The 23,347-nt window shown below is 36.0% G+C and overlaps 1 protein-coding gene across 1 annotated transcript in view; it reads right to left on the bottom strand.

Annotated features, from left to right (window-relative positions):
* LOC150104147 (protein Fe65 homolog) overlaps positions 1 to 23,347 on the bottom strand; it is a 554,216-nt gene that overhangs the window by 321,350 nt on the left and 209,519 nt on the right. Inside the window, exon 5 of the mRNA XM_090396406.1 lies at positions 17,501 to 17,764. Within this exon, the coding sequence (XP_090252532.1) occupies positions 17,501 to 17,764 (264 nt within the window). The remainder of the gene's footprint in view (positions 1 to 17,500; positions 17,765 to 23,347) is intronic.

Here is a 23,347-nt window from a genome sequence, read left to right as displayed (position 1 = left end):
CATTCCCATCTGCCCAGCTATAGAGTCATGACCAAGATGGCCAAAGATCCTGATAAGTGAAGAATCTTTCTTCTTGGTGGACTCAACCCGTTACCAAGCGGATGAGATGATGATGAGTTGGTAATTTATAGTTAAGGTTGAATAAGATTACATTTTTACAGTATTTATACAATAACAATAAATTATATATAACTACAATTTTTGCTTTAATGTATTTAAGCACTGTAACTACATATGGATTTTTTTCCCTTTTTGTTGATCTCGGTTGAGATGTTATGTCTCAGCTTGCATCCTCGAAGCTTTTTTTTATTAAACTTATCTGAGGATGACACCAGTTAGTTATTGTTTATTGGTTTGATTGCTGTGTTGGAAGTAGGCTAATGTTTGATAGGTCTGATATCAACTACAGCCATAAGTTCACACTAAAGCATGAGTACAGAAATTCATTCACGCACACCCAATAATAATAATAATATGGTCGAAAGCTAATTGGTATCAGCTTAATCTTGAAAAGTGTCAAGTTATGCATTTTCAGATGAAAAGAATACCAGCTGTATACTACATTGATGGAACTTTAGAAAACTTATGAAGCTGGTGATCTGGAGATGATAATACATGGAGAACTTGAGTTTAGAAGAAATATTGCTATGGGTGCCAATGTCACCCATAGGATTACTTGATTTGAAGAACATGCTAACAAGCAGAGATACAGAAGTTATCATTCTTTATAAGGCCTGATATGTCCACATCTGGATTATTGTGCTCAGGTCAGGCCATCCAGGTTTCTTGTGAATGAAGAGGATCCAGAAGTAGGTGACCAAGGTGGAAAGCACTATGTGGAATACTCTCCATGAGTACAGATTGAGGTTTGTGAGTTGTTAAATATGGTTGAAAGGCAAAAAAGAGGAGATATGATAGAAACATGAAACATTCAAATTTAAAGGGTTTTATAAGATTAATGCAGAGGAAATATTTCAGCACTTGGCTGCAGGGGGGGGGGGGAGCAGGACAAGAAATCATCCCTAGAAATTGAGTAAGAATGTAGTTAGCAAAAGTGTGAGGACTTTTTAAATTTTTCACCTGGAGAGGGTGAATGAGTGGAATGAGTTACCAGAGTCAGCTGTATTTTACAAGACAATGGCTTCTATGATAAAAACGTATGACAGAGTGGAGAGCAGAATTCTCACGATGAGTCTTCACACTCCATGGAAGTGCCCATGCAATAATAATAATAATTATAATAAAACTGGTTGTGTGGAAGAAGATAGAAAGTAGTACACTAAAGCAGACATGGATACACTGTATAAAGCACTAATCAGGCTGCACCTGGATCTCTGTGCACAGATCTTGTCACCAGGATATCTGGGTAATAAATTCATAAGAGGACAATAGTGACCAAGATCAGAAGGCTAAGTATTAGCACAGATTATTCTCTGCAGAGCTTGGCAGAGGGAAGATAGATAAGGTTGGTGAGGAGTCTATCACACCAAAATGATTTCTTTCTTTTAAGCTTACACAGTGGTCAGCATTCATGGTTAAGAATTTAGGGAGACACAACACACATGTTCAAATAATTACTTTACTTAATATTAGGAAAGTAACATTTGACGTGTTGACCTCTGTATTGGGATCATCATCAGAAAAATACATATGTATAAGAAACACGCTATATTCTACTGCACTTTACAAAGTTAAAATGAATCTAAGCTTCTTATTAATCTTTTATCTAGCCTGACCTCTAGTGGGGAAAAAAATTATTAAAAGTAAATAAATAAATAAAATTTTTAAAAAAATGTCCTGATCAATGATACTGTTATTCTCCTACAGAACATATTTCCGCCTGACATCACGGTCCTCTTTGCCCATGTACTCCACCCTGGGTATTTCGTGTGGCAAAACAATTTTTACCTACAAAAAAGAAGGTATGGCCATGATCTCACCCCCCCCCCCCAATAGCTAACTTTTACATGGAAGACTTTGAGCAACAAGCTCTAGATTTGGCCAACCTAAAGCTCAAAGTCTGGCTCAGATATGTCGATATTTTTGCCATTTGGTCCCATGGCCGCAAAACATTAAATACATTCCTTAGCCACCTCCAATTCACTACTGAAATCGAAAACAACAACTTTCTTCCTTTTCTAGACACACACTTGTCACACATCTTCCCTCAGGCTGTCTCTCCTTCTCAGTCTACCGCAAACCTACACACACACAGGCCAGTACATACACAAAAATTCATACCACCACCCAACACAAAAACTAGGAGTCTTAGCAACCTCAAACACAGAGAACTATCTGCTCAAATGAACAAGCTCTAAACCAAGAATTAGAAATCATTAACCATACATTTGTAAAAAATGGCTATAATAAAAAAAAGTTTGCAAGGTCCTCCATAAAAATACCACTAAAAACAAAACAGATTATAAGAATGCTATAGCCATACCATATGTTAGAGGCATTTCAGAAAAAATAGACAGAACACTACATAAATACAACATCAAGACTACCTTCAAACCCCTGACAAAATTAAGAAATTTACTCAGTTCTTCCAAAGATCCTCTTCCACATCTGGCCCACCCAGGAGGAAACAGGATGCACTATCCTAATCAGAAAAGACAAACACACATGACACATTAAATACCTCCATTATGGAAAATCGGGGCCTATTAGACCACGCACTCCAAACATACCATAGAATTGACTGGAAAGGCACCAAGTCCCTACACCACACCAAAACCAACTGGTTTGAGAGAAAATTTAAAGCAGCCTGTGAAATGCTAAACCACAATCCAAACCTGAACAAAAATGATGGACTAATCATTCCAAGAATATGAAGGACCCATCTGCAACCCTAATAGTAACTGGAACAAGCCCAGAAGGAAATCTCAATATGAGAGGACAGTTCAGTTTTTTATTTATTTTTATATTTACTTTTTTTAAAAAAAAAGTTATTTTATTTTTTATTTTATTTATTTTTAGATGTAAGAATGTGTATAAAATGCCTAAGTTAGTACCACTGGAAACAGACCAGAATGGGATAGCATAAAGTGTTCAGGATAGCAGTAACCCTAAGGAGCGTTTGCACTTTATATACACTAATGCCAGAAGCATTCAAAACAAGGGGAAGGAATTTTTGGCACTGGTTATTCATCCTAGCTGAAGGTTATTGGTATTAGTGAGACATGGCTAACAGAAGATATTAGATGATAGAATGTGAAGGATATTGTTCAGGGAGGATACAGAGAAAAGAATGGGGGAGGAGTTCATCTGGTATCATCAATACCAGATGAACGGCAACCAAAGAGTGTAGAAGTTCAACTGCAGGACATGAAAATAGCACATTTGAGGCTATCTGGCATGAGAGGTGAGTAGAACAAAATATATAGTTGGATGCTGCTATAAACCAGGGGATGGAAAAGATGAGGATAGTGTGCATCAGCAAATAGGCTCAATGAGTGGAGAGCAGGTACAAGGGTGGTCTGAAAAGGTCTCGGCCTTAGATGGCAACACTGTCGGCAAGATTTTTTTTTTTTTCTAAGTTGGTAGATCTGTCATAAGCATCCATGTGAAACTGCAAGTCATTCTATTAAGTAGTTTGTTTTATACAGCTATCTGAAGCAAAAGTGTTGTTTGGATCCCTTGAAAAGGATAAAACTGAGTATCGTGCGGTCATAAAATTCTTTGTAAAAGAAGATTTAACGGCAAAAGAAATTCATTCGAAGTTCATAAAAGTTTATGGGCATGCTTCTTTGTTTTTGACAATTAAGAAATGGGCTGCCGAGTTTAAACATGGCAGTACCAGCCTTGAAGATGATCCATGTGAAGGACATCCAAAAAGTGCAACAACACCAGAAATCATTGATCAAGTACACAATATGGTATTGGATGAATGGAGAGTCAAAGTACGTGAAATTGTTGAGACTATAGGCATTTCAAAACAAAGTGTAGGATATATTTTGCATGAAGAATTGCAAATGAAAAAGCTTTGCACAAGATGGGTGCCGCGCTTGCTCACAGCAGATCAAAAACACACTCGCATGAAAATATCTTAACACTGCTTGGAGCATTTTAACAAGAATAAAACTGATTTTGTGCATCGATTTATTACTATGGATGAGACTTGGATTCACCAGTACACACCAGATTCCAAACAGCAGTCAAAAAATTGGACAGAAGCCGGTTGTAGAGGGGTATTTTGTAGATCTTACTGAGAACCACTATAGGGACAGGATAATGGCACTGGAGCATCACTGGAATAAATGTATTAGTCTTAATGGAGATTATGTTGAAATATAAAAATAATTTTGAAATTATAAATTCGTTTTTTCATTGTTAGGCTGAAAACTTTTCAGACCACCCTCGTAATTATGGAGGATTTCAACTATAGGAACATAAAGTGGAAGGAAGAGAGGACACATGAGAGGAAAGAAATGGAATTTATGCAGTCACTAAGGAATAATTACCTGAGACAGCATGTTATGGAATATACTAGGGATTCAAGTGCACTCTATCTAGTACCTGCATCTAAGAATTTGTCTATAACGAATATGACCATATTGCCACCAAATGGTGAGAGTAATCATATGGTCTTGACCTGGGAGATGGCTAAATGTGTGGAATTTTCAATTAAGAGGGTGTATATATGGAATTACAGGGCTGATAAGCATGACAAGCTTAAAATATTGCTTGGATCAGTGCCATGTCATGTGAAACTGCAGGAGCTGGATGTTGATAGGGCACGGAAGTGGTAAATGAGTGTTTGAAGGAAGTACTGCCAGACAGCATACCTAGAGTCAGGAGAGTAAATCATGGAGGAGTTAAATGGATGAATATCATCATTAAGCTGGAGCTGCAAAGAAAGAAAATATTGTGGAAGGAATTCAAAAAGAAAGGTGTCCAGCGGGCACATGAGCAGTACAAAGCACAGACCAGAAGGGTAACGAGTGTGGTAAGAAAGGCAAAAGCAGAATATGAAAGGAAATTAGCAGTGTAAGCCCAAGATAATTCAAAACAGTTCTTTCAATATGTTACAAGTAAAAGGAAGAATATTTATAGCAGAATGATTTTAATGAATACCGATGGCAGAAATGTAACTGAATCAGTCGAAATAGTAGAATTACTAAGTGAACATTTTGCAAGAATACTTTACATCATCCAGGTGATGTAAAAGATTATGTATACTGCTCAAAACAATTAGGAAATATTTTGGTTTTCTTGTAAATTATAAAGTTATAAAAATAATTTACAAATGTAACACATTTATTTTAAAATATTCTTAATATACAACAGTATAAAACACACAACTGCATACAAAATCATATTAAGACGTGTCGAAACGTGTCTTAGCTGTATTAGCATATGAGGAGTATAAAAGTGTGGCTTGTTGCGCTCACCTCCAGAGTGCATAATTATCACTTCAATTGTACACTTGTGTCACCTACCACCCATTATTTTGTTAAAAATGGCAGAGCAACATGATATCCCGGAATCCATGGCTAGAAGAGCCACTGGTCGATTAGAAGCAGGCAAGTTGTCGCTCAGGCATGTTGTGTATCTCAAAGCATAATTTTGCGACTTTGGAATCGCTTTCTGGAGACGGAAAATGTTTGCCAAAGACAAGGTCCAACAACTCCGAGAGGCATTCAGTATTCTTCATTACTTGCCAGAATGCAACAGGGAGGCTGGTATTGACACAGACAGTACAAAATCATCTCCATGCCATAGGTTTATATGCTCGAACACCAATGGTTTGCATTCCACTTACTGCAAATCACAAAAGAGCCCAAAGAATTTGGGAAAATAGGAACACTGCAACTGGACAAATGAGGATTGGGCTCATGTATTTTTTAGTGACAAGGTTCAGTCTGACCAGATAACTGACCTATCTTGATATCGTGTGAAAGTGGAACAAGAAAGACCCCAACATCAAGGTGGGAGTTCGATGGTATGGGCTGCAATAAGTATAAGTGGCAATACTGACGTTTCAGAAACGGTTCCTTAACAGCCAAACGGTATCACGATGAGATTTTGGAACCTATAGTTCATCCATATGCTGCTACAATTGGCCAAGAATTCATTTTTATGAATGACAATGCTCATACACACTGTGCAAATTTGGTACAAGAGTAGTTTGAGGAAGAAGGTATTGAACGAATGGACTGGCCTGCCTGTTCACCTGATAGTAATCCAATCGAACACGCCCGGGATGCTTTAGGTAGGTGTGTTTCTCAACTGGTATCACCACGATCGCTTCAAAAGCTCGAAATTTCTCTCACAGACGAGTGGGGAAATATCCCACAAGAACTGTTTGATCATCTTGTAAATAGGGGGGGTGGGGGCTGCCTATTATTTATTAATTTTTTATATCTTCCCTAATATTATTTATCCTTTCTTATATCTTATTATCTCTGTATGAATCTCTTTAAGCTATATACTGCCTTCCGCACTTGTCTTCTTATTCTTTGAACACTAGAAAATTTATTTGTTTAAAAGCTGAGCCACTGATGTTCATTTTCTATTAATAAGAAGTGTAAAACGTGTCCAGTAGTTTTCCATTTACCCTCAGAATATCCCTAATTTAATTAGTATCTGCAGTCGTGGTCTACTATCTATCCTCTACTATCCTTTCTCCTGGGTTCCCACTAATAGGCTCTAATATTTTTCGGAACAGTGAATCAAAGAAATTAAGTATCAGGCGACACTCTATTAATATTCAAACAACAAATTTAATTCACAAAAAACAATTCACACTAAGGTTGCAGTAATAAAACAAAACATCTCAATTCAGACCTATATAAATCAATCAGCTAAATTCTCCCATTCACTCATACAAATTATGTCTTATAAATAACTAATTCTCTCATTATAACACAAATCATTTACACTGGGCATGGTATATATTACTTAACTGTTAACTCTTGATCATCATGCACATAGACCAAATCTTTTACACACAAATGCTCCATCCTTTCTACACTGGGAATATTCTATAGGCAAGTTTTTTTTTCAATTGGCAAACAGTTACACTCTGACTTATTACACATACAAATTCCTGACAATTATTTACTTTCTAATCTTCGACTGTTAATTATGCCTATTTTGGTCAGCCTCCACTTTACAGTCCACTAATAAAAATTCTCCTAAAAACTCAAAGAAAATTGGAAAAACAAATACACTCACTTTGGTGGTGACTACCCTCTATGGATCTGGCTTCACACTGGAGTTCTGTTCCATGCCAGGTTTTCTTTCCCCCTTTACGCCGGCGATAGATTTACTGACGCTTCTTGGGACGCTGTACTCGCCACACTTTCGATGAAGATTATCGGCTTGTGGAATGCTTGCATGTGCATTGGACTAACGGAGCAACTTCTTCCCTCTGGTTAACAGCTCCCGGCGAAGACTCGTCAATTGGTCATCAACTATCAGCTTTGCCTGGCGGATCGGCTCCCATTGTCTTTCTTTTAGATCACTGGCATGATTTCTCCTGAAGTCGCATCCCGATTCTGACGGATAACTGCCAACGACTTCTTGACGACTGACCGACGACTTCGGGATCACCGATGAAATTTTCTGGAACCGATGTTGCGATCTTTTCGCCAATGCCTTTTATTCGGTAACTTGCAAATCCTTGCACGGAGATATGTGACCCCCGAACATTTCGGTGAAATCCCTTGATCTCAGACTGACCCTTCCTTTGATCTCAGACTGACCCTTCCTTTGTTTTTCTCCAACACTCCCTAAATCCTATTCGTTCTGGCAGTGGACATTTGTTTGAAGCTTTTGTCGATCCACCTAGCACTGACCTTGAGTGTTTCCATGTAGCACACACAAAATTTGACGTCTTTACAAAGAGCTAAAAATATACTGTTTACTAGTGGCAAGGTATTGCCTTAATACTACACCTTCTAGAATATTCCCTTATTTGGTAGAGAGCATATACAATTCCCATTGGGATTATTTACACTTAAACAAACATCTATGTACAAGTTACAATTCTCACTGGGCTTGACATTGGTAAAATATATGTAAAAATATTTAGACTTTTTGGAGCTACATAAATATTTTTACAATCTTATCCGGTCAATGCAATCAAGATGTACCACTGTTTTGGCTGTTAATGGAGACCATATACTCTATTAAAAATTAACAGAAGCATTTTTGGCTATTCTTGTTAAAATTATTTCATGCTAAAATGTATCACTTGTTAATTTTTTAAGAAATATCGATTATTTAAACAATATCTCATCAATTACACTCTATCCATAAGTAAGAAATATTTATTCATGTATAAAGTACTCAACAGTTATAATTATTTGCAGAAATTTATAATTATCTGACAGAAACTTAAATATCCCCTAATTGTTTTGTGCAGTGTAAATGAAATGGAGGTACATAGCATATTACAGAATCTTAATGTGAATACAACAATGGGATTAGATGTTATACCAACTCAAGTTTTATGTGAAAGTGCTAAGGAATTGTCAGTGCCCTGGACCACATTGTTTAATTTAAGTCTCAGCTCTGGGTTAATCCAAAGGGGATATAAAAAGGGGAAAATAGTTCCATCACACAAAGGAGCACCAAGATTGATGTAGCAAATTACTGACCAATCAGCATATTAGGAGTCACAGTCAAAGTACTGGAGAAGTTGATCAAGAACAAAATACAGGAATGACAGAAATGGGATACTATATGGGTGACAACATGGTTTTGTGAAAGGTAGGTCATGCCTCAGTAACTTGCTCGCATTTCATAATATAGTGACAGCTCAGCTGCATAAAGGTAATGGGTTTACCTTTATGCAGCTTCACCAACCACCCTCTTTATCCACTTTGTCAAGTGGATAAGAGGGTGGCTGGTGGAGAGATATCAGAGAGTAGTTAATTCAGGATTAGAATCCAGTGGAATGCCTGTGACCAGTGACATGCCACAGGGGAGGGTCTATTCTTGGGATAATACTCTTAAATTTGTTCATTAACTATATAGAAAGCATTTGAGAGGAACTGTTCAGTTGTTTGCCAATGATGCAAATTTGGGTAGAGCAATAGTTAATGCAGATGATGTTAAAATTTTACAGGATGATTTGGATAGAGTGGCAACACAGGCAAAGGAGAATGGATGTCAGTTTAATGTCGCGAAATGTAAAGTTATGAATTTTGTTGTGAAAAGATTACTAGTTGTATAGAGACTGTACTCCAGGAAATTGGTGAAACCAGAGATTTGGGAGTGCTAATGGATAGGGAGTTAAAGTTTAGAGGGCACATAACAAAAGTGGCTAAAGCAGCTTATTAGATCACTTGGTTACTGAAGAATACTTTGAAGAGGAGAGACAAGCAGGTTATTATTCCTCTTTAACTAGACTTACCATAAATTTTTTTTTTTATCAAACTGGGACATTTTTGAGAGTTTGCTCAAAACAGAAAGTAACGCCTTCTACGCTAAGTACTTATGATTCAAAAGGCTAAATAACGGAGTGGTTAACAAAAAACAACATTTCGTAATAATAATTTTTAATTACTCTTAACTGAACATAACTTACTATTAAAAAGTTATTAAAATTTATCACTAGCGTGAACTTTCTTTAAAAATTCTTTGTTATTTTTAATCGCATCGAAAAATTCACCACAATTTAGTTCACTATTAAGTTTGCAGCGCAATACAGCTTTTACTGTTGATTCAGCCATTCTACCTCTTTCTTCAGACCATATGTTATTCATTATTGAGAATATCCTTTCAGCAGGTGAAGATGTGCCTGGCAGGCTGAAAATGTATTCTACATTTTGGACAAGATTCGGCAATGAAATGTTCTTTTCTTTGAAATGACTGAATAGTTGTATCCCTATTTCTTCGCAACTTGTATTTTTCAAAATGTCATAGTTTGCCGATCAAAAAGCTTTTGCAATCACTACTTCATCAAACAGTTCATCCATGTTTATTGCATTGTTTGCAAGAGTTTCGTTAATTTTTTCGCCTGGAGCTTCAATTTCCGACCAAGTTAATTCACTGTTGTTTATCCAAGTAAAAGATTCTGCTCTACCAAAACTGTTTTCCCAAAGATCAATGTAAGAAAGGCATCGGTCATAAAATTTTGTAAACTCTTGTAGTATTGTATTAATATTAATACTTCCATTATTTTCCAGTATTCTAAAAAGATTTTTTGCTTCTTGAGGTATAAATTTATTATCACTCCTTTCCTCAAGATTTGTTTTTAATTTTCTAAATTCAATGACAATACTTGTTGCACTCGCTTTTGTACTTTCCATAATCAAGATAGATTTGTTAAACAATTTGAGTTGCCCATGCACAAACCACAAATACATTTCACCACAATCATTATCAAAGAACTTTTTTATCATCACCAGACAGTGTTCTTGTGAAATAAAATATGATTTCAGTCCCTCATAGATTTCAAGTATTCTGTCAATAGCTGGAAGTAGCGAAAGAAAACGGGTGTTGCCATGTTGAAGAACCTTTTTATACTCTACATCTACAAATTCACAGAACGCTTTTAGTTGAGTGACTCGAACTGTATAAATGTGGAAATATTTATAAATTTTGACTACCAAAGTTTCTATTTCAATAGGTAGAACATCAACTGCAGTTTGAAGACAGTTGTGATCGATGTGAGCACTGCAACCAATGCCCACAATATTTCTTCCTAGTTCCTTCTTCAATCAACTGTAAATATTGTTTTCTCCTCTCCGTTTTACATCCCCAAAATTAGTATTGCAGTTATCTCCACAAAATCCAATAATTTTTTTTGTTATATTATGAGTTTTCATAACGGACATTAAATGGTTTGTCGGTATTTCTGCAGTTTCACCGGGAACTGATTGAAAGTCTAAAAGTTTAACTTTTACTCCACAATCTGGTGCAAAATACCGCACAACACATGGCACAGTTTTACTTTCTTTCCTGTTGGAAGAATCAATTGATATCGTCACAAAATTTGTTTTGTTTAAATCTTCACAAAGTTGCTGAAACAACAGTGGCTCAATCACATTAACAATGACAGCTTCACATTTTGTTCTTCCCAGCCTAAACTTTGTTTTTCAAAAAGCTTTGATATCAATTTAGATGAACAATCGGCAGACTTAAAGCTGAGATTGTGAATAGCAACATGAAATGCAAAAGTGGTTTCTTTAGCAGCTATTAAAAATTCTTTGTCACTTGGATTGGCATCTTTAAAATATTACAATATCTCTGAGGAAGTTCCTGCCACTGCTAGACTAGCCTTATGTTTTGGACATGTCAAGTGATTTTTTATGTCTGAAGGCCCACCATGAGCCACAGAAAATTCTGAAGAGCACGGTTCACATTTCACTTTCAAAAACGGATAATCCTTTTTTAATTCATCCGTAAACACACAGTTTCTTTTTGGCATTTTGGGGTTAAATTAATTTAATGAAGTAAAAAAAATCAAAAACAACAAGCCAAAAAGAAACACCAACTCGCAATCTAAACTCAACTAAGATTGCACATGCTCAACAATGACTTGTGACGCAAAAGTGGCATTGAGATTATAATGGCGTAGGATTCTATTGATTTTTTCTGATAACCCTTTAATGTATGGGATGACTATGGGCTGGAATCTATATTCTTTTTTGATGAAGTTTTATGAAGAACTTTATTAATAGTATTTTTGTTATATCCATTACATTACATTAGCCAGGCACTATCAACCCCGGGGGGGGACTTTTGGCCTCAAGCACCACATGTCGCCACGGTCTTCTGCGACTGTCCGCCACGTTCTGGTCTCCAGCCCGACAGCCTGCAGGTCTTTCTTCTCCTGATCCACCCATCTCTTTCTCGGCCTCCCACGCTTGTCTCACAGTCCTTTCGGAGCCCATATGGTACAGGTGCCCCAGCCACTGAAGACGCCGGGCTTGCAGCTCCATCAAGACATCTGCCGAGTTGTATAAAGTGTGTATGACAGCATTGGACTGCCTCCTCCAGACTCCGTCTGCCATGACCCCTCCATAGATATGTTGTAGCATCTTGTTCTCGAATACTCTCAGGTGATCGGCTTGTCTCGCTGTGAGAGTCCATGCTTCAGCACCGTAGAGGAGAACAGGCCTGATCAAAGTCTTGTATAGTCCCACCTTTGTAGTCCAAGACAGCAAGCGCGAGGCAAAAAGGGGACACACCTGATAATAGGCCACATTCACAGCATTTACCTGACTCTGGACATCAGCCTCAATTTTGTTGTCTTCAGTCACGAAAGAACCCAAGTACCTAAATACCTTCACCATCTCAAACTGTTTATTTATAAATGTGTTGCTAATAATTTTTAAGTCTTGTTTAAGACCTTGTTGATTAGAGTAAATTGTTATAGCTCTGTTTTTAAGGGTGTTAATGACTCCAAAGTTTTGCGATGGGTGGTGATATGAGTTAGCATGTATATATTGGCCAGTGTGTGTTGGTTTGCGGTAACCGTGAAGGATAGCCTGCCTGAGGGAAGGCGTGTGACCAGTGTATCCAGAAACAGGAGCGAAACGTCGAGTGTTGATTTTGGTTTATATTAAACTAAAGTTTTACTCTATAACACGGTAGTTGTTGCCATAGTTTTTCAAAATGTATTCTGATCACCGTGTAAGCATGAAAGAAAGGGTAGTCCAACCTTAAAGTGACTTCATGTGCAAACTTTGTTTGTTTAAACTTGAATAAAGGATAAAACTGAAAATATAATTTCTTGGAATCTTTAATTTATAGTATAAACAAGTGGGAAAAAACTTTCAACATCTATCTCTAATCCAGAGTATTTTAGTAATAGGGTGTGAGACCTTTTAGCTACCTGTATATGGAAATATAACTTCTGCATTACTTCAACCTTTTAATCACTTCTGAGTCTGGCTCCCACTGATATGCTGTTGTGTTGAAGTAGTTGCTTTCCCTGAGAAATAAGCAGATCTACTCAGTAGTGGGATGAGCCTGCCATTGGGCAGAGCCACTGCTGAGGGTTCTTCTTGGTGGTGAGGTAAGCCTGTCACTGAGTGGAATACTGAGTGAAATGATCCTTTGGGTCACTCACTGTTAGATGATCTGAGGGATCGCACGAGTTTTTGGAGAGGTATCCAAACATATCTCAATAAAGGTCAAAACTGGTCTGGGTAGTGCTCTTTTCCCATAATGCATAGCATTATATATGTCCATAAAGATATGTGCATTGCATTATGGGATACCAAGGCAAATGATGTGAAGTCATTAGCCTCTAGATACAAGCAGCACAGTCGTGAAGAGACTTCGCATGCAAACTTTGTTTGCTTACACTTGGATAAAGGATGAAACCAATATCATAATTTCTGCATCTTTAATTTACAGTATAACCAAGTGAAAAAATAAAAGTCAAGCAATGCAGTATCTACATATAAATAGAATCAGAAATTTCAAAATCTACGTGAGAGTGAAGAAATGGCAAGGGAGTAGTAAAATGGATTGCAGAATATTAGCTGGTAGGCTTGTGGAAGAAAGTACAGTCATACCCCAACTTACGCAAATCCGGAGTTACGCGGTTTGTTATATGTACGTATTCCCGTCACGCCTCACCACTAGTGGTATCTTTCCGGCGCCGGCCGCATTCGCCAGTGTTGCACATGCTGTGAACAAGCACTGATGTGTTTCGCGCGGTCTCCATTCATACACAATTTTTATAGTCTACAAACCTTGCAATTGTTTAATGTTATGATCTTGATAAAAATTTTATCACATCAAAAATAATAATGTCGCCCAAAAGAAGCAAGTCCGATTCTTCTACAGCTAGCAAGAAAAGAAAAACATTCAAAGCGTACTACACACGGTGTTCGTTTGCAAGTTTGAATGACGCTATGAGGCAAAATAAGCAACTGTCTGTTAAAAAGTATTGGAAATGGTTTAATGTTTTAGATGCTGTAAGGATTATCGGAGATTCTTGGGGTGTCTCCGATATCGGAGACACCCTTCAGTAGTGAAGAGTCTCCAATATCGGAGACTCTTCGCTACTGAAGAGACCGAAACCTCAGATCCAGTTTTACCAGAAAAGCACATGACAATTGTAAAATTAACAGAAGGTCTCAGCTTAATTAAGAAAGGTTTACAGATTTTGGAGGACATAGATTCTAACGAGGAACGAATTGTAGCCACAAGGCAAGAAATAAAAAAATCATTAGCTTGCTATGAAGAAATTTTGCGTGACAAGAAAAAGACATTATGCTGTCAGAAGAATCTATTAGATTTTATGAAACCATCGACATCGAAATAACTTTTTTTTTATGTATGAAAAACTACAATTATGATTATATTTCTTAAAAAATATAGGTGTTTTTGAAAACCTTTGGTCCCAATTGTATGTTTGTATATATAAATTACATGCAAAATTATACCCTGAGTTACGCGAATTCGACTTATGCGCTTTTCGTTGGTCCCACCTACCGCATAACTTCGGGGTATCACTGTATTGAATCTATTAGTTAAAAGGGAGAGGTCATTATTGTCAAGGTTTCATTTAATGATACAACGTCATCCATTTGTGATGCTGCTACCCCATAGTGTTGTGCCCATTAAAGTGCTTATAAAAAGTATGAGTTCAGGAAGTTGCAAGAGCAAGTTACCAAGATAGATTTCATTCAATGCAGCACCCAGTGGTAAATAAATTGAACATGTTGTAATAAGAAATTGCACAGATAGCTGAATTGCTACTGCTTCCAGAGCAGTATTAAATTGGACATGATGGAAAGGAATATGACTGTCCACTAGGAAAACTACTTCATCATGAGAGCAGGACTAGCTCCAGTTCTGTTCTTGGGTACCATAGTGAAATTCCTTAAGGTGGGGTCCTCACTGGGTTTTAAATATGTTTCCTGCAGAGAGAAACAGAAAAGCTTGTGTTTCTGCAGTAAAATCTTCATATCATCAATATTCTGGTGAAACCAATAACAATTCCATTGTAAAAATTCTCCTATTGGTTTGGCTTTGTAGACTTATTTAATTTTTGAATACTTGAGGGCTTACCTTTGTGAGGCTCTTCTTGTCAGATGTCATCTCCTACCATGAGCTTCCACTATGTATGGTTTTGTGCTTCTCTTTTACATTCTTCATAGGACAAAAAGGTCCTGTTCTTAATATTTTGCATCCAATCTGTTCTTTGTCTTCCTCTTCTTCTTTTTCCTTGTATCATTCCTTCTAGAAGTGTTTTTTGTAGGGATTCATGCATGTGACCAAGGTAGGAGGTTTTCCTTTTCTTAATGGTTTTCAACAGAGTCTTATCTTTTCCAATCATCTCTAATATTTCTAAATTAGTTTTTTTTGGAAGTTCATGTGACTCTAAGAATTCTTCTGAGGAACCACATCTCAAACACATTTAGTTTATTTTCACAATATTGTGAGGCTAATATTTATTAATTAATTTTGGGAAGTATGGATGTGTCCATCTCTTCCTCAGGAAAAATATTCAATACATCATCTGATGTGTCTGGATCAGTTGATAAGTTTAAAGTACATTCAGTGGATATCAAAGGATCTATTTTTTCTGAGTCTAGTGGTTTATATTTAAGTGATATCCTTGTCATAATTTCTGTGACAAAGGACTATTTTTGGAGTTGTTTCTAGAGTGACACCCATAGGTCATATGATTCTTGAATTCAACAGAGAAGCACACTTAATCATAAAGTTGAATTATGATGAAATTATCAGGTAGTGGACCAGAGATGCGACTGAGTTTGAGATGCGACTGACATTAACTTAACTTCCACCTTCTCAGCATAAGACAATATCAGGATAAATGATTGTACTTTACTTCCTTTTTGCATCCTTATATGATATATTTTGTTCTGTTTTAATCTTTTTTATTTATTTTTTTATCTTTCTGCTTCTGACATTCACAGGAGTAAGCTAGATGATCTCCTTGACAGTTGACACATTTAGCCTTCTTTGAAGAAGATTTGTTATCATGCTTTTTATTGGGCACAGGCAATAGAACCATGACTGGCAGTTTGGGATTGTCATTTAAAGCATCTTAATGGATTAGGTTTGTATAGTATAACAGAACAGTTATGATACCCTGTGTTTACAAATGTTGGAGGCTTAGGTGTATCAAAAGATATCATACATATCAGAATGCAACTCATCCCTGTTATTCTCTGAACTGTGAGCTCTGAATATATCTCCTTATCAGGAACACTGCAAACTCCACTATGAAGAGGAGACATGGGAAGAAGCCATCAAATTCTGTTCTCCGATCTCAGAATGCTGATGGCAATGCATCAGTACTAGTTGTAACATATTACAGCTTCCTGACAGATGACCAACCAGCCTAGTTATTGCATTCTCACTTAACTGCCAATGGATTACCTTTTCTTTCTTTCTTTTTGGGGGGGAGGAGGGGGATGTTTTCACAAATGTCTCTTTTCTTTTCTTTCATTTGTTTTTTCAGCCTTTGCTTCTGACTTCGGAAAATCAGTGTCCAGGGAAAGGGGATGAAAAATAAGGTGGGCATCTGCACATTCAATCCCCTATATGCATAGATTAACCATTAAACCATATAAACTACATATTAACATAATCTAAATAGTACACTTTGCATCCATGTTTTGCATGACAGATACGCTCATCATGGCCAGTATAGTGGTTAAAAGAACATGCAGTAAATAAAACATGAATGGATGGATTTCTCCAGAAAAGTGGCACTGGAATTGCACATTTCCCCAAGGAGCATCAAATGAACAATGGAAGATGTTCTATGTTTACTGTATTTCCAAACATGGATATAAGAATGAATAAAATGGTGGTTAAAACAAAAAGAAGAATATTTAATCTAATTTAAAATAAGAATAAGGTGGTTGAATTATTTTGATTATGCTATGGATTATGGCATAAATGCAATTATTCAATAATTAGATTATCCAGTCGCCAAAATCCCTCTGCAATATTAATATATTCAGATATATATATTATACAGTATAATATCTGGATATGTACATGCTGTTTGCAAATAACAAGTTATTAGTATAAATATGTGGTACAGTGAAGACAGCAGTATCCAAAATAAGAACCAGGGTAGACAACCATTCTTTAAGTATGGTTCATGAATGAGAGGTTTATAACTTCACTGAACAGTATAGCTATTTGCTTTTCTTCTGGCACACTGTGGATCCTGTTGGAATCAGATGGGCTGTTAAGTGAGACCTGCTAGATTAATGGAAACTTTAGTAGTTCTAAATATTATGTTCTTCCCACATGCCTTTCTTGAGGAATAAGTTTTAAAAAAATTAAAAATATTTAAATCATTCCAAGAATTAAACTTACTAAGAGAGGGAGAGGGAGAAAGAAAGAAAGAAAATATTATTTGTTAACATTTAAATCTCCAATCCACACTTGCTCTGCACACTGATACATGTGCTACTATGACATCACATGTGGACTGTTCAAGACAGACTTAACACTAGTATATTTTTAACCCTTAAAAATAAAACTTCTAAACTATAAGTGAAATAATATAAATGAAGTCACCATGCAAAAATAATCTTACCTTTCTGGTGTATCTGGCCTTGACCTCTGCTTTCTTGATGTGATGGTTTGATCACTACTTGCATTGTGAATCAATGGAGTAGTTTCATCATGCTGCTTAGTAGCACACTCTAAGCTAATGTAATAGTCAAGAAACCCACTTCTTCTTCGTCCCATTATACAACTGGGATCATTATTATCATTTGAGTCAACTTTTGTGTTATTGTTGGCTTCAGAGTGTTCTATGGATGTACATAAAACTGTCTCATTTGTTTCTTTATTGCACCTAGAATTCAAAAACAAAACATGCAAATTAAGAATGGGAATTGCTTAATAATTAATATTAGATCAACATTCCCAAACTTAGGTGAAAGGATAAGCTCCTTCAGGACTGCTATGCTATGTCAAAGGAAAGAGGTATTCAAACAAATTAAATACATTTTCAGCTTACTATTATAAGGTAGCAAGCTGCAAATGTATTTATGCATGAATTATAAATTTGCAAGAACACAAAATGTTTTAAAGTTAAGAATGTTGTGCTATAAGAAATACATGCCAAAAATAAGCCATTTGTATATTTTCAAATCACATAAATTATGGATTGCCTCTACAGCCAGGACTCCAGAAATCCACTTGCTACAGGCAAGTTATCAGAGAAAACTGCTAAGTGAATTTTCAGCCTTGTTCTAAATAAGTCAAACTGCAGTATATTATGCATGAAATGTAATATATTATTTTCTTTGCATAATTTATACTTTTTTATTTTAAAACATCATCTGTCATCACTGTCAACTTATTTGATCATGGGTGGCTATCAATGTATTTATTAAAGAAGTTTTATTTCCAGAAAATGGGAATAAAGCTGCTGGATCTGAAATCCTTGATTCGAATATTACAGTATTCTCCTTTAACCACATTACCGGCCAAGACGTCTATAGATGTCAAAGTTATCATGGATGTGAAGTGCATATTAAAATTGTAATACCATTGATATTTCATTGAAATATATGATGGATACGAAGTGTATGCTGATGTATATTTTATCCATAATGGCTGGTTAGGTGGTTAAAAAAACCACAAAAAAAGGACTTGCAATTTTAATTTCCAGTTTTTTCTTAAAGTCATAATGTAAAATAATCTTCACCAGGGGCGAATTCTCCATGCTTGCTATGCTGGCTGCGCAAGCTCATTACTTGAGAAAGAAGTAATACTTATTTGTTAATAAATGCATGCATTTATTTTAGGCTTTTATTTTTGTAGACAGAAGACATCTTAAGCTTGCATGACAATAATTGAGCTTTGCGTTGTGTATTGAAGGCCAATGCTTGCTCATCTAGTCAAAGCTACCTTGGCTTGCTCGGTTGTCAAAGCTTCCAGGTCCTCACTGCAGCACTGTGATTTCATGCACATGCGTAGCCATTTCTGCTCCCTTCATGTCGTCTTAAACACAGGCCATATGCAGTCAAAGTAGCTCTAGCCAGTGAGCTTCAGCCAGTTTTTACAAGTGTGCGTGTTGCTTGGGAAAATTATGTTACAACCAACTTTTTATGACGATGTTATTGACTAGTTCATAAAGAAGAACCGTAGGGTAGAATTTGTATTCAAGTAGCTAAATTGAAAAAGATAGAATATCATTTGTAAAATAAATGTTGTATTTGTATGATTAAATATACATAAATTTCTAAATATACAGTTTTAAATGGTCAGTAATTCATTATTCCACTAATCAGACTTTGATCACACCTCTCACTCCCTGAATGATAACATGAGCAAGAGTGAATTTCAGGACCAGCATTCGCCCCTGATCTTCACTTACTTTCATCCTTTTATCTTCTTTAAGGTTCAGAACTTTATTTTTCTTTTTGTGTGAAAGACTACGAAAAAACTTACATTCATTACCTCATCAAAAACTCAATCTGCCATATCTTTTTATTCCCAACAGTTGTTCTGCTGTCATTGTCGTAACACGATAATTGATAACTTTTAAACGTTTCTCTTCGAATTCTATATGAAAGACTTCAAACATATTCACTGTCAAGTTCCAAAAATCACCTCATTTCTCTTACAGTAGTATCGAGTGTTCTCTTCATGTCACATATTCATGTCACATGTTCCCCCTATGCATCATACTTTGGGTTTTTGTTTTAGTCATGAATGAGAAAAACGAGCTGCCATTATGTGTTATTGTTACGGCACTTTACTTGAAAAACGTGAGAAAATAGATAAGTTTTTCATATCACAAATACAATTAAAATAAATTGCAGTTATCATTTCCAATAAATAAATTTTATACTCAGATCAATGCATTCATATCATTCAATATTAACTTTACAGATATGCGAAATATGCACGACATACGTAATAGACAATCCATTATTTTTAAAAAAATTGTACTTTTTCACAATAAAATTTCATTAACAAAGTAAATAGGCAATTACAAGAGTGGCTTGAAAAGTTCTCGGCCTAACAATGAAAAAATGAATTTATAATTTCAAAATTATTTTTATTTTTCAACATAATCTCTGTTAAGACTAATACATTTATTCCAGTGATGCTCCAGTGCCATTATCTCGTCAATGTAGTGGTTCTCAGTAAGATATGCAAAATACCCCTCTACAGCTGCAATCACCTCTTGATTTGAAGAATAATGCTGACCAGCGAGGAAGAGTTTTAGTTTTGGGAGAAGATAGAAGTCAGAGGGGAGCCAAATCTAGGGAATAGAGTGGATGTTCCAACAATTCCTAGTGTAGATCCCTTAATTTTCCCATTGTCAAAACACTTTTGTGGGCAGGTGCATTATCCTGATGAAAGATGATTTTTTCTTCTGCAAACTGGGTCTTTTCTCATGAATTTTTTCATCCAATCTGGTTAAAAGATCAGAATAATATTCCCCCGTTATTGTTTTACCATTTCAAGATAATTAATAAACAAAATGCCTTTAGCATTCCAAAACACTGATGCCATGACTTTTTCTGCTGATGGAACCGACTGTGTCTTCTTTGGCGCTGAACAACCGGCTTCTGTCTACTGTTTTGACTGCTTTTTGGATTCTGGTGTGTAATGGTGAATCCAAGTCTCATCCATAGTAATAAATCGACACACAAAATCAGTTTTATTCTTGTTAAAATGGTCCAAGCACTGTTCAGAGATTTTCATGCAAGTGCATTTTTGATCTACAATTCTTCATGAAATATATATCCTACTCATTCTTTTGAAATACCTACAGTCTTAGCAATTTCATGCACTTTGACTTGCTGGTCATCCAATACCATATCATGCACCTATTCAATGATTTCTGGTGTTGTCTGGTTTTTTGGACAGCCTTCACGTGGATCATCTGCAAGGCTGGTACGGCCACGTTTAAACTTGGCAGCCTTATCTTTCTTTGCACAACTTTCAAGAACGGCCTCTTATTCTTATCCAAAGAGCAAAACATTTCTCCCAATATGCAAAGTATTAATTTTTATGCATTATTGTTCAACAATAATTTTGATTTCTTGTGATTAACATTTTATAAAACTTCAACTGGGTTAAACTGCTGAATCAAATTCATTCAAAACAGTGCACATAAGAATGAATCAAACTGCACACACCTATGGGTAGAGAAAGAATTTATTATAGAGGATAGTTTGGCTGCATTAATTTATTCTAGCATAGCATGATAGCTCTGTTGTTGTTGGGACTTCAGTAGGTTATTATAGTTAGTGAATTTGTTATGACAGTGTTTACTACAATGAGTACAGATTATGATATGCATGCTCATTTTTACCTGTAATCTGAATCAAAGTTAACAAAATCAAGGAGACATTCTTAACTAACAATATAATTGTCATGTTTTATGGTAGGCTATGACTGATGATCCCATTTTCCTCTCTTTTGAATGAATGATAACTTTAATTTATTCAAATCTGTGCTCAAATTGATTGACCAAATTCTATGTCTGTTCATTTACAGGCCTTTTAACACAATCTAGCTTTTAGAGACTGAGTGGACAGTTGTAGCCAATTAGAGATAGCTGGCCCATGACAATCACTAACTGTAGGTGGCAACTGATGAATAGACAGGTAAACAAGTGCTGCCATCTCTTGGTACCTAACTCTAATAGGATGTGTTACTATCTGAAATAATGTGGGTTCTATGGTCGATTTTCTTGAGTTTATTGTATGAAAAAACTCAAGTTTCCTGGAGGAAAAAAACCTGCTTACCCATGCAAGAGATCAACAAACTCGGGAACTAGTTGAAGAAAGGCTTAGAAAAAGTTCCTCCAGTCGGCGACTAGACATGAACTTAAGTCTATCTTCGGGTGATTGGTGATTTAGCGCAGAGGATGCAAGCACCACTACCACTTTAATCCTACATTTGTGCCTTTATTGCTAGAAAAGCACAAGTGGAGAATTGTTTATGGAATCAAAAGTGGAAAAATCTGGTAATCCTCCTCTGGTTTATAACATCCTCATAGCTTCTGAAATCACCCCCCCCCCCACTCTAAGCAACAAATAGTAAACAAATTAATATCATGATATAAATCAAACATAAAACCTAATGCCTGTTTACATATCCATTATCCAGAACATATACATTCCCCACCTCCTGGAAATTCTAAATTTTGTATCATCTAGTTGTTTCTCACTTTCATTGACCTTGTGAACAATATGTTGTTGTTGTGGTTTTTATCTATTCTCTTTTTTTTTTTTTTTTTTTTTTTGCAGTTGTAATTTCAAATTGATAAGTTACTTTATACTGTTCATCTAACTCTTTCTGTCCTCATATCATTATCAGATAATCAAATACATTACAACTGCAACTAAGAGCAACGTGGGTGTACGTGGGGATTTCAAGATGAACATAAATATTTTATGTTAAGCCAAAGAGAGGTGTTGGCTGATCAACCCTCTAGTACGTTAGTATGTATATGGATAGCGAGATGGAAAAGGAGAAACTTGTTTACATCGGATTTAAAGATCTGAATATTTTATTCTTTGGTTAAAATGGGGGGGAGGGAAGAAAGAGTATTCCACAATACAGCAGGAATGAAAGAGAAGGAAAAGAAACATACTCCATGAGTTTGGAGTTGAACTGTGAAGGGAATGTTGAGTGGCATCTGCTCATGCTCCTACAGATTTGGTAGAGTTCATATGAACATTTACCATGGAAATATTTGTGAACAATATGTTGTTGGTTGATGTTTTTTTTTACCTCTTCTTTTCTCTTTTTTTTTTTTTTGCAGTTGTAATTTCAAATTTATAAGTTACTTTATACTGTTCATCTAACTCTTTCTGTCCTCATATCATTATCAGATAGTCAAATACATTACAATTGCAACTAAGAGCAACGTGTGTGTATGTGGGGATTTCAAGATGAACATAAATATTTTATGTTAAGCCAAAGAGAGGTGTTGGCTGATCAACCCTCTAGTACGTTAGTATGTATATGGATAGTGAGATGGAAAAGGAGAAACTCGTTTACATCGGATTTAAAGATCTGAATATTTTATTCCTTGGTTAAAATGGGGGGGGGGGGGAAGAAAGAGTATTCCACAATACAGCAGGAATGAAAGAGAAGGAAAAGAAACATGCTGCATGAGTTTGTAGTTGAACTGTGAAGGGAATGTTGAGTGGCATCTGCTCATGCTCCAACGGATTTGGTAGAGTTCATATGAACATTTACCATGGAAATATTTAAAGATACACCATGCATAAATCAAATGTTCATGTGAAAGTGAGTGGAGTGAGTTGATAACAGATGGGTCATTAATCAATCTAACTGCCCCCTTCTGTACTGATTCAAATATTTTTAGAGAGCTCTTAGGGGTAACACCCCAAACGTGATAGCAATATTTGATGGATTGGGTGGATTTGTGATTTCAATA

This window comes from Typopeltis vanoorti, chromosome 8 (genome assembly GCF_054136105.1).
Source record: "Typopeltis vanoorti isolate ZY-2024b chromosome 8, IOZ_Tvanoo_1.0, whole genome shotgun sequence".
In the NCBI taxonomy this organism is placed as follows: domain Eukaryota; kingdom Metazoa; phylum Arthropoda; class Arachnida; order Uropygi; family Thelyphonidae; genus Typopeltis; species Typopeltis vanoorti.
The sequence above is the reverse complement of the archived record's forward strand: the minus strand, read 5'-3'. Positions and strand labels throughout refer to the sequence as shown.